The sequence below is a fragment of the Chiloscyllium punctatum genome, chromosome 35, assembly GCF_047496795.1.
Source record: "Chiloscyllium punctatum isolate Juve2018m chromosome 35, sChiPun1.3, whole genome shotgun sequence".
Taxonomy (NCBI): domain Eukaryota; kingdom Metazoa; phylum Chordata; class Chondrichthyes; order Orectolobiformes; family Hemiscylliidae; genus Chiloscyllium; species Chiloscyllium punctatum.
The window spans coordinates 15,841,076-15,853,715 of record NC_092773.1 but is presented as its reverse complement, the minus strand read 5'-3'; the positions used below and the strand labels follow the sequence as shown (position 1 = coordinate 15,853,715).

At 46.6% G+C, this 12,640-nt stretch overlaps 1 protein-coding gene across 1 annotated transcript in view; it reads right to left on the bottom strand.

The window, feature by feature from the left end:
• Window positions 1-7,364, bottom strand: part of nudcd3 (NudC domain containing 3) — a 48,821-nt gene extending 41,457 nt beyond the window's left edge. The window contains exon 1 of the mRNA XM_072554074.1: window positions 7,014-7,364. Within this exon, the coding sequence (XP_072410175.1) occupies window positions 7,014-7,211 (198 nt within the window). The 5' untranslated portion in view covers window positions 7,212-7,364. The remainder of the gene's footprint in view (window positions 1-7,013) is intronic.
• Between the last annotated feature and the right edge of the window lie 5,276 nt (window positions 7,365-12,640).

Genomic DNA, 12,640 nt, shown 5'->3' with positions numbered 1-12,640 from the left:
TGATCCAGAGGGAATGTAAGAATTCGAAATTCAGATCCTTCATAATATGCTACTGAACAACTCAGAATCAGCTGAACTTTGTTTTTGTGGAGCACCTTGATCAAAACATCAACAGAATCATACAGACATGACAAATGCAAAATACTGAGGAAACATAAAATCTGTAGTAACATTAGAAAACTGGGGAAATACTCGCAAAGCGCTGACAACATCTATGGAGAGGGAAACAGAGTTGACATTTCAGGTAGATGATATTACAAGAGTTGTGCTGGTCAGCGTGTCTATCAATTTTTTTTTGGTTTTTCTTATTATGAGATAATGGGACAGATGACTGAAGGCTTGGTCAAAAAAGGACACTTTGAGGAGGGTCATGAAAGAGTTGAAGTGAAGTGAAGAGAAGAGACAGAGAGATTTTGGAGGGGTGGGGGCGGTGTCAAAAACTGTTCAGCTCTACCACTGACGAGAGCGATTAAAATCTACAAGTGCAAAAAGGCCACAACTGGGAGCAGTACAAAGTTCTTCAAGGATTTCGGGGTGGAAGAAGAAACAGAGATGGGGATGGCAGGAAAGGAAGGGTAATTTGAAAACAAGCATGGATATTTTGAAATTCAGATGCTCCCAGACCAGGGATTTATGGAGTCACACATTGGTGCAACAGAGGCTTGTGGGTGTCTATGAGTCTTATACTACCTTTTGACTGGGCCAAACTGGTATGGAGGATCCAAATTTATGTTTACAAAAACGGCTGATTCTTCTTGGAATCTTCCGTTCAGGGGTCGAACAGGAAGCCAAGAGTGTGAATTGAAACACAGTACTGTTAGGGAAAACGGAAACAAGAATATAAGATCTAAAATAACGATGTTGCCACAGAGAAAGTAAAATTTTCATCCAGTATTTATATAAAAATATAAAATTCAGACATCTGGTGATTTCAAAATGAAACAAAATAAATTCAAGTGCTTTTTTTCTTCTGAAGGATCATTTTTTTTGACAAGCAAATCCCAACAAATTGAGCACATTTACACTATTAAGGCAACAAAAGTGGCTTCAGATTCACAGGAAAACTTTCCAACAGCAAATTATCGATTGCTTAAAATTAACAGTGGAACCATCAATGACGGCGGATTCATTCTATTTCTGTAACATTCAAGGTAAAAAGCTGATCAGATTGCACAATTCATTTCGTGTATATGACAGCACACCCTAGTCAAGCTCAGTCCAACAGTACAACGTTCTCAATTCAAAGTCGGGGAATGGAGTGTCAGAGAGCTTCAAGTTTCTATCTTTATTGCAGCAGAAGCTCTTTACATACCAAACTTTTTTCCAACAGTTCAACAGAAACCAAATGCCCTCCCTCTAGAAAAGGCGACAGAAACCTGACGTTGCAACAGCAGTAAGTCGTAGAGACATACAGCACAGACACAGTGCCTTCAGTCCAAATCGTCCATGCTGACCACATATCCTGAATTTATCTTGTCCCACCTGCCAGCACTTGGCCCATATTCCCCCTAAACTCTTGCTATTTCTATGCCCATTCAGGTGCCTTTTAAGTGTTGTAATTGTACCAGCATCCATCACTTCCTCTGCAGCTTATTCCATCCACACACCAGCCTGTGCGAAAAAGTTGCCCCTTGAGTCCCTTTTAAATATTTTCCCTCTCATCTCAAACCTATGCCCTCTAGTTTTGAACTTCCCTCTCCTTGGGAAAAGACCTTGGCCATTCACCCTATCCACCACCCTCATGACTTGCTCAACCTCTGTAAGATCACCCCTCAGCCCCCAACATTCCAGGGAAAATAACTCCAGCCTGTTAAAACTCTTTTCTGAACCCTTCCATGTTTCACATCCTTCCTACAGCAGGGAGAGCAGATATGAACACAGTATTCCACAAGTGGCCTAACCAATGCCCAAGACAGCCACAACATGATCTCCCAACTCATATACTCAATGCTCCGACCTGAAGAGGCAACCTTACCGAACACCTTCTTCACTGTTCCGATACTCTACTTTCAAGGAGCTATGAACCTGCACTCCAAGGTCTCTTTGTTCAGCAACACTCCCCAGGATATTACCATTAAGTGTTTAAGTCCTGCTCTGATTTGCCTTTCCAAAATGCAGCACCTCACATTAATCTGAATTAAACTCCACCTGCCATTCCTCGGCCCATCTGACCAAGATTCTATTGAAATCTGAGGTAGCGTTCTTCGCTATCCACCACACCTCCAATTTTGGTGTCACCTACAAACATACTAACCATATGCTCATATCCAAGTAATTTACATAAATGACAAAAAGCAACAAATCCAGCACCGATCCTTGTGGCACACCACTGGTCACAAGCCTCCAGTCTGAAAAGCAACCCTTAATCATCACTCTGTCATCTACCTTCGAGCCAGTTCTGCATGAAAATGGTTAGTTCTCCTTCCTAACAAGTCGACCTTTAGGAACCTTGTCGAATGCCTTATTGAAGTCCACATAGATCACGTCCACTGCTCTGCCTTCATCAATCTTCTTCGCTACTTCTTCAAAAACTCAATCAAGTTCGTGAGACATGATTTCCCAAGCACAAAGCCATGTTGACTATCCCTAGTCAGTCCTTACCTTTCCAATTCCTCATAAATCCTGTCCCTCAGGATTCCCTCCAACAACTTAGCCACCGCCACTGTCAGGCTCACTGGTCTATAGTTCCCTGGCTTTTCCTTACCATCTTTCTTAAATAGTGGCATCACATTAGCCAACTTGCAGTCTTCCAGCCCCTCATCCGTGGCTATTGATGATACAAATATCTCACCAAAAGGCACAGCAATCACTTTCCCAGCTTCCCACAGAGTTCCAGGTTACACCTGATCAGGTCCCAAGAATTTATCCATCTTGATGCATTTTAAGACATCCAGCACCACCTCCTCCGCTGTAATGTGGGCATTTTTCAAGATGCCACTATTTATTTCCCCAAGTTCTCCATCAACATAGTAAACACTGATACAAAATACTCATTTAATATCTCCCCCATCTCCTGGTTCCACAAATTGTCAGCCTTGCTGATCTTTAAAGAGTCCTATTCTCTCTCTTATTACTCTTTTGTCCTTAATGTATTTGTACAACCCTTCTGAATTCACAGACACACTATTTGCCCTCCTGATTTCTCTCTTAAGTATACTGCTACTGCCTTTATACTCTCATTGAGCCCCTTGAGCAGATTCCCGATGAGAGAGGGATGCAGCACCAACGAAGTCATTGAGTCATGGAGAAACAGGTGAGAGTCGAGAGGGCCGAAGAAAGTCAGGAAAGTAATTGTTCCAAGTAGCCAACAAAGAGACAGGCATAACTGGGGCTTATGACCATACCTTCGATCTGAACAAGGTGAGAGGAATTTAAGCAGACAGTGCTCGAAGTGAGGACAAACTCAGTGAGGTGGAGGAGGGTGGTGTTGGATGACAGGGCGGGCTCACCGTTGCTTTCTAGCAAGAAGCAGACGACCCAAAGCCAATCTGATGGGGGATGAACATGTAGAGAGATTGCACATCCGATTTGAAGAAGAGGCAGCAGCTGTTGCCGGCAAACTCGAAATTCTGAAACTGACATAAAGCATCAGAATACAGGTGTAAGTGGGAAGGGACTGGACGGGGTGGGGGGGGGAGAAAAGTGAGTCTAAGTAGGAAGGCACACGTTCCATGGGGCAGGAGCCAGCATAAACAATGGTGTGCCTGGTGTTCAGAAGTTCAAAGAGTGTATGGTAACTTTAAAACAGAGATGGCCTTTTCTGAGCTGAGAGATTGTGACAATACATGTGTCTGTGACTCGCTGGTAGGTGCAGAGAGCACGGAGAACTGATTTGTAACAATCAGCTTGGAGTTATATTTTGATGTTAAGGCAACCGGATTTGAATTTAAGCATTTAAATTATGCCCAGGATACCAAAACCCATGTGAATTTGAAGTTTGAATGTATTGACCACATCAGACCAATGGAAAGGGATATAAAAAGACATGTTGAAAATTAGTCAGAGCTAACTGCCCATCAAACATGACAGCACATCATCTGAAAGTGCTCTCAAACAAATCTCTCAGAAAGCACCATCTATTTAAGGAGTACCAAGACAATTTATAGCTAAAAATATTCACAGGAAAAACAATCATAGAAGATGGTTCTGGGAGAAGACAGCAGAATTGGAAGGAAGGAAACAGCTGATTCGGAAAACCAGATGGCAGACAGCATAGACAGTACGGACTTCGAGAGATTAAGTTGATTTAATGTCTAATAATTATACTATTGGAGCAGCATTTTAATAGAAATCGTGTCAGATAATGATCAGTTAAGAAAAAGGGAGCTCGTTTTGTTAACAGGCTTTCTCTCACTCACTCTCAATATTTAGCAGTTTATGAAGAGAAACAAGCTTTTCTGGGGTGTTAATTTTAATTAGCAAAGGTGTTCAACCACTGTGTTATAATACCAGGTAGTCATGTTTGAGGATTTTGGGAAGAAGGCAGAGGGCTGTGTGGTATTGGGAGACTGTGACCTTTAAGGCTGGAACAAATTACTGCCACAATTAACAAAACATCTCTGCACTCCTGCACCAGCAGCCCACTCTTGCCAGTCTCATCCGTATCAGCCCATCTTCCCTCGTGTAAACAATCTCTCTCGTCAGAGTCAATTTAGTGAAAGGATTCACTGCTCTGCAACATCTTCCACACCACGCCTCACTGCTCCCAGTTCGATACATATGATGTACATCCATCAAAATAACCCATCAACAGACGCACTGTTGACAATGACTGAAGAGTCAAGATGTTGAAAAAATAATTACCATGGTTATACATTTTGTATCCCTGTCACTGTTCAAGAAATAGGCAAAGGCCAAACCCCGCAGTTTGACAAGCACATGTCGGCACTCACTGGTCACACAAAATACACCTGAAACTGAACAATCTGAAGGAAAAACAGAAACTGTTGGAGAAACTCAGCAGGTCTGGCAAGAACACAACAGAGAGAATTAACATTGAGGCTGACAGGTTCATAGATCCTTGAAGGTATTGTCGATGTAGAGTGGGTAGATACAATAGTGAAGGCGATGTTTGGTACGCTTTCCTTTATTAATCAGTGCACCGTGTACAGGGGTTGGGATGTTATTTTGTGGCTGGACAAGACATTGATTAGTGCATGAATAAGGCAAATAGTGAAGATGTTTCTCCCAGGGCAGGGGAGTCCAAAACTAAAAGGCACAGGTCTAAACTAAGAGTGGAAAGATTTAAAAGGGACCTTTGCATTTTCAAGCAAAGAGAAATAACCTGGAATAACATACCAGAGGAAGAGTTGGAGGTTGGTACAATTACAACATTTGAAAGACACTTCGATGGATAGAGTATATGAATACGAAGGGCTTCTATGGATATGGGCCAAGTGCTGGCAAAAGTGACTAGATTAATTTATCTGATCGACATGGATGAGTTGAACTGAAGGGTCTGCTTCTGCGCTGTACATTTTTATGACTCCACCAATTACACTAGTCCCACTTTCCTGCACCCATCTCGTAGTCTTGAATGTTAGCACACTTCAAGTGTTTGTCTGATTAGTTTGTAAGGATTGCGAGGTTACCCTTCTCTACTCCCCTTCCAGGCTGTGCACTCCAGATCCCCACCACCCCTGTTCCTCAAGTCCCCTCTCAACCTTCTTCAGGAGTGGGCCCCCTTGCTCTTGACCCTTGGGCTGAGGCAAACAGCTGCGTTTCTTTGAAAAAGAAATCCACCCAGTCCGTGCCCATCATCACTGGAGCGGGAGGGACTTGAACCCAGATCTCGTTACCCAGAGGCAGGGACACTGCCTACACAAGCCATGAAAAGCCCAGTTTGAGTGGGTGTGGGAGTGGGGGGGGTGGGGGGAAAGAGTGGGTGGATGTGGGGGGGGGGGGGAAAGAGTGGGTGGATGTGGGGGGGAGGGAAGAGTGGGTGGGGGGGGAGGGAAGAGTGGGTGGGGGGGGAAGAGTGGGTGGGGGGGGGAAGAGTGGGGGGTGGGGGGGGGAAGAGTGGGGGGTGGGGGGGGGAAAAGAGTGGGGGGTGGGGGGGGGGGAAGAGTGGGGGGTGGGGGGGGGGAAGAGTGGGGGGTGGGGGGGGGGGGAAGAGTGGGGGGTGGGGGGGGGGGGGAAGAGTGGGGGGTGGGGGGGGGAGAAAGAGTGGGTGGTGGGGGGGGGGGAAGAGTGGGTGGTGGGGGGGGGGGAAGAGTGGGTGGTGGGGGGGGGAAGAGTGGGTGGTGGGGGGGGGGAAGAGTGGGTGGTGGGGGGGGGGGAAGAGTGGGTGGTGGGGGGGGGGAAGAGTGGGTGGTGGGGGGGGGGGAAGAGTGGGTGGTGGGGGGGGGGGGAAGAGTGGGTGGTGGGGGGGGGGGGAAGAGTGGGTGGTGGGGGGGGGGGGAAGAGTGGGTGGTGGGGGGGGGGAAGAGTGGGTGGTGGGGGGGGGAAGAGTGGGTGGGGGGGGGAAGAGTGGGTGGGTGGGGGGAAGAGTGGGTGGGTGGGGGGAAGAGTGGGTGGGTGGGGGGAAGAGTGGGTGGGGGGGGGGAAGAGTGGGTGGGGGGGGGGAAGAGTGGTGGGGGAAGAGTTGGGGGGGGAAAGAGAGTGGTGGGGGAAGAGTTGGGGAGGGGAAGAAGAGTGGGGGGGAAGAGTTGGGGAGGGGAAGAAGAGTGGGGGGGAAGTGGGGGGAGGGGAGTGGTGTGAGAGGGGGAGGGGTGTGTGTGAGGGGGGTAGGGGTTGGGGGCAGAGGTGTGGGGGCGGGGATGTGAGATGGGTTGGGGGAGATGGGGAGGGGAATGGGGGGATGTGAGGGGTGGAGGGATGGGGGGGGTTGGATGTGGGAGGGGTTGGAGGTGAGGGGTTGGGGGGGTGTGGTTGGATGTGGGTGGGGTCAGCAGACTGGGTGTGAGTTGACATAGGGTCAGGAGCTGGGAGCTGGGAGCTGGGGGCCCACTCTGAGCACACTGCCCCCCCCCCCCCTCCCCTCCCCTCCCGCTGGGATGGGGCTGAGCACTCACCCTCAGGGCCAGTTTCTCGGCCACCCCGGGTGGGAAGCCCAGCCTGTCCTCCCTCAGCGCCATCACTCGGAAGAAGTCGGTCTTCCTGTACAGGAAGCCGAAGAAAACTTCCAGAAAGTTCTCGATCTTCCCGACGTGCTGCAGGATGCCCAGCAGCGCCTGGTCGTACATCTCGGTGACCTCGGGAGGGCCGTCCATCGCCGCCGCTCCTGCTCCTGCTCCTTCTCCTTCGGGGAGAGCCGCCGCCACTGACCGCGATCCTTCGCCTTTCTTACTTTTTTTTTAGTTTTCTCCCTCCGTCCCTTTTGTTTGTGTCTCTCTCTCTCTCTCTCTCACCCACTTCCGGCGGAACCGGTCCGTCGCCCACAATCGCCTCCCGCGCCACGTGCCGCCTCCCTAAGGTTCCCCCCGACCTCAGTCAGATCACAGCCACTTGCTGCAGGAAATCTCGGCAGCAACAAACAAACGAAGAAAGTTTTCCAACACTGACAATGCAGACCATCCAGTGACACCCCGACCTTGAGGGAGGGAGCACAGAGATTTAAAATCACTTGTTTTTTTTTAAAAAAAGAGGGACTGGAGACGAATAATCGCTGCAGTTGACTAGACAGCATCCATGGGGAGGCAGAGCATAGTAATATTTTGGGTCTAGGTGATTCTTCATAAGAACTCTGATGAAGAGTCATCTGGACTCGAAACATTAGGATGCCCTCTCTCCATGGATGCTGTCTGATCCGCTGTGATCTCAGACATTATTTGGAAGCACTAACTTTCGGACCGCTGCACCTTCATCAAGTGGTTGTGAAGTACAAGATTGTAAGACGCAGAATTTATAGCAAAAGTTTACAGTGGTGTAGCTGAAATTATATGCTGAATATATTCAATATATAATTGCAGTTGCATCACTCTGTAAACTTTTGCTATAAATTCTGTGTCTCCGGAACTTATACTCCACAACCACCTGAGAAAGGAGCAGTGTTCCAAAAGCTAGTACTTCCAAATAAAGCTGTTGGATGACAACCTAATGTTGTGTGATTTTTAACTTTGTCCACCCCTGTCCAACACCAGCATCTCCAAATCATTTCCAGCATTGTAGTAATTTGCTCCAAAGGTGCAGCTGATATCAAGGATGCATTAACCTCTTCGCATATGTTTTAACACTCATCTAGAACAAAGGGATTTGAACCATGACCTCCTGCCTCAGAGGAGGGGCATAATAATGCTTCTTCTTCCTCAGGTCACGAAGGAAATTTGGCATGTCCATAAGGACCCTCAACCAACTTTTACAGATGCACCATAGAAAGCATTGTATCTGGATGCATCAAGGCTCAGAAAGGCAACTGCTCAGGAAGTTGTGAACACAGCCCAACAATCACACAAACCAACCTTCTTTCATCCATTGACTCCATATACATTTCTCACTGCCAGGGAAATCACCCAAAATCATCAAAGACTTCTCCCACCCCAGTTAAAATCTCTTCCAACCTTTTCTGGCAGGCAGAAGGTACAAAGGTATGAACGCATGTACCAGCAGATTCAAGAACAGCTTCTTCTCCACTATTATGAGAATTCTGAATGCACCTCTCAAATTTCAAATCTCACGTTGATCTTGCTTTATGTGCATCTTCTTTGCAGCTATAACTGTTCAAACACCCTATGATCTTTGTATGTTATGATCTGTCTGTACAGCACACAAAACAAAACCTTTCACTGTACCTAGCTACATGTGACAATAACAAACAAATCAAATCATAACCTTTGCATCAACCCAGCCCTGAAAAGGGAATGTGATGGTTTACCAAAGAAGAAATAAAGTGCGAGATTCAAGGGAGAACATAAAAGTATGAAACAAAGTATGTTGCTCATTGGCAGATATGAGGGTAAAATAGGTCCCGGAAGTGGAAGTCTGCAAGATCTAAGAGGATTTTGATTTTTTTTAGGTCTATCTCGAAGGAACTTTGGTGATTTTCTGTATCTTAGATCGTACACACTGTTGCCACTGAGCATGGGTGGTGCAGGGAGTGGATGCTTTTGGATGCCAAACAAGCAGCTGCTTTGTTCTGGATGGTGTGAAACTTCTTGATTCGATTTATTGTTTGTTTTGATTTATTTATGGATCGAGAAATAGTGAAAAGTATTGTGTTGCATGCCATCATCCCTCACATCAGTGCATCATGGGAACAGAACAAAATGCAAAATATTGCTTTACAGCTACAGGGAAGGTGTCAAGAAAGATCAATGTTTAATATATGAGACGTCCATTCAAGGTCTGAAAACAACACGAAAGAAACTGTTCTTGAATCTCTTGGTACCTGTTTTCAGATTTTTGTATCTTCTGTCCAACAGCAAAGGGTGGAAGATAGTACAACCACAGTGAAAGGGGTTTTTGGTTAAGCTGGTTGCTGTCCCGAGACAATGGGAGGAAAGCTGGCTTTCATTATGAGACAAGCCTGTGTTCACAACTCTCTCTAATTTCTTGCAGTCTTGGGCAGAGGCGTTACCATACCAAGCTGTGATGCATGGGGACAGGATGTGTTCTATGGAGCAATCATAAAATTGCTTACGGTCATTGTGGACCTGCTGAATTTCCTTCGCCTTCTCAGGAAGTACAGCTTTGAGTGTGCTTTCTTGACGACACCTTTGACATGCATGAACTAGGATAAAACATTGGTGATCTTTACTCCTAGACACCTGAAGCTCTCAACCACCTCCACCTCAGTACCATTGATACAGACATGGGTGTGCCCTCCAACTCCTTAGTTTTGCTGACGTTGAGAGATTGTTGTCTTTACACCATGCCACTAAGCTGTCCATCTCTTTCCTGTACTCTGTCGTATTGTCGTTTGAGAACTAACCGCCACAGTAGTGTTTATTTCTCCCCAGCACCCATGTCATGTATGTACAGGTGTCAGACACAGTGAAAAACAACAACTGTGTAAACCTTTATTTATATTCCACCACCAGAAAGAAAGGAAACACCCAAGTGGCCAGTGCCAAGCAGTGCCCTTCTCAGAGGGCAATGCTGCATACTCAAACAGTGAAGTGGAGAGGGGGATTAAATCAAAATAGAGTTGGAGGGGGAAATAATACACTCTACTCCCTGCGCTGCCCACCCTTCCCTGAAGATCTCAAGTGTGTTGGTGGACACCCTGTGCTCCTTCTCCAGAGACACCCGGGCTCCGACATAACTGCGGAAGAGGGGCCAGCAACTTCTACCTTATAATGGAGGGAAGATTATTGAACAAACAGTTGAAGGTGGTTAGACTTTAGACAAAACCCTGAGAAACTCCTGCAGAGATGTCCTGGAGTGGAGATGACTGACCTCCAACAACTCCAACCATCCTCCTAACTGACAGGTATCACTCCAACCCACAGAAAGCTTGCCCCAATTTAGATTCCAGTTTTGTACATGCTGCTTGATGCTACACTCGGTCAAATGCAGCCTTGACGTCTCACCTCACCTGTGGAATTCAGCTCTTTTGTCCAGGTTTGAACCAAGGCTGCAAGGGGGTCAAGCCTGAATGGCCCTGGTAGAACCCAAACTGAGCATCACTGAGCAGGCTTTGCAAAACAAATGCTGCTCCATACCACTGTTAATGATATCTTCTATAAGTTTACTGATGATCAAGAGTAGTTTGATAGGGCAGCAATTGGCTGGGTTGGTTTTTGTATACAGGACATACCTCGGCAACTTTCCACATTGTCGAGCAGATGCTGGTGGGTTGTAACTATCGTGGAATAGCTTGGCCAGAGGAGCAGCATGTTTTGGAGCACAAATCTGTAGTACGCTTGCCAGAAAGTTGTCAGTGTCTATAGTCTTTACAGTATCCAGCATCTCCAACCATTTCTCTATGTTACATGGAGTGAATCAAATTGGCTTCAGACTGATATCTGTAATTCTGGGGACCATTGGAGAAGGCTGAGCTGGATCATCCACATGGATGCTTCCATTTAATCTTTTGCAGTTGTGCTGGGCTCTTCCATCATTGGGGATGGGGATATTTGTGGAGCCTCCTCCTCCAGGCTGGATGTGGCAGTGTACAGAGCTGAGTCTGATCCATTGGTTGTGGAATCACTTAGCTCTGTATATCACTTGCTGCTTATGCTGTTTGGTGTGCAAGTCGTCCTGTTTGGTGGCTGATTTGGTTGACACCTCATCTTCAGGTATGCTGTTTCTGACCTGCTCTCCTGTACTCTCCATTGAACTACAGTTGACCCCCTCTGGCTTGATGGTCCATGGGAACTGGGGGATATACCAAGCCATAAGGTTGCAGATTGTGCTGGAGTAGAATTCTGCTGCTGTGGATAGCCCACAGTGCCTCATATGCCCACTTGAATTGCTCAATCTGTTTGAAATCTATCCATTTAGCACAGTGACAGTGCCACACGACACGATGGAGGGTATTCTCAAAGCAAAGGCAGGACTTTGTCTCCATAAGGACTGCATGGTGATCACTGTTATGGATACTGTCAATACCAGAGACATCTGCAGCAAGCAGATTGCTAAGCATGAGGTCAAGGATGTTTTTCTCTTTTGTTGGTTCCCTCACCACCTGCAACCACAACCGAGGAATGGGGGGGGAGCGGCGGTGGTCGTGGTGGTGGTGGTGATAGAGGTGAGATGAATGAGTCACTGACAAAGTCAGTCTCTGTCTCTGAGCAAACGGTTAAGCATCCCTCAGGAAGATGGGGATATTGCTGAGTGGGGAGTGGTTTCTTCTGAAAGGGAAAGTGGTCTTGGGGATCCAAACAAAAATAGTTTTCTTTTCTTTTAGAAATATATTTTATTCATAAAAACTCTTTATCTGCAGACATAATCACTCGAACAGTTCTGTTCTGTACTGTCTTTACACATGGAAAATAAACATACCCAAGGCATTTCTCACTTACACAAGTTGATATTTGGACAGTTCCACTGCTTCTGCTCAGTTGTTATGTTTACAATCAGTCCGTCACCCCGGTCTGGTTGGCGACAATGAGTCAGCAATCCCACTGAAGTCCAGTTGTCTGTAACCCGCTGAACTGATTTTGGGTATTAGTCACCTGGGAACAGCTCAGTTCAGTGAACTTGACTGTCAATGCCCCATTCATTCGGTTATCTGTAGTTCATGTCTAACAGTATAACTGTCTTTCTTTTAACATTCAGTCATGGTAGTTGGTATCATTAGCGAGGCCAGCCTTTATTGTCCATCTTGAATTGCCTTGGACAAGATGATGGTGAGATGCCTTCTTCAAACACTGTCCATGGCTGCAGGTCCTCCCACAATGCTACATCAGAGTGACTTCTAACATTTGACCCTGTAGCATTGAAGGAGTGGCAGTATAGTTGTATGTCTGTATGCTGTGCGATTTGAAGGGAACCTTGCTGTTGATGCTCCCATCTGTCTGTTAATCTGTCCTTCATGATGGTGCAGGTTGTGGGTTTGACAAGTGATATAACTTGGTGACTTGTGGCAGTGCACCTTGCAGACAGTGCTGTCACTATATATAGGTGGTGAAGGTAGTTAATGCAGTACTCATCACGCAAGCTGCTTGGTCCTGGACATGGTCAAGCTTCTTCAGTGTAATTACAGCAAGTGCGGAGGATTCCACCACACTCCTGACTTGTACCGTGTCGATGGTGGACA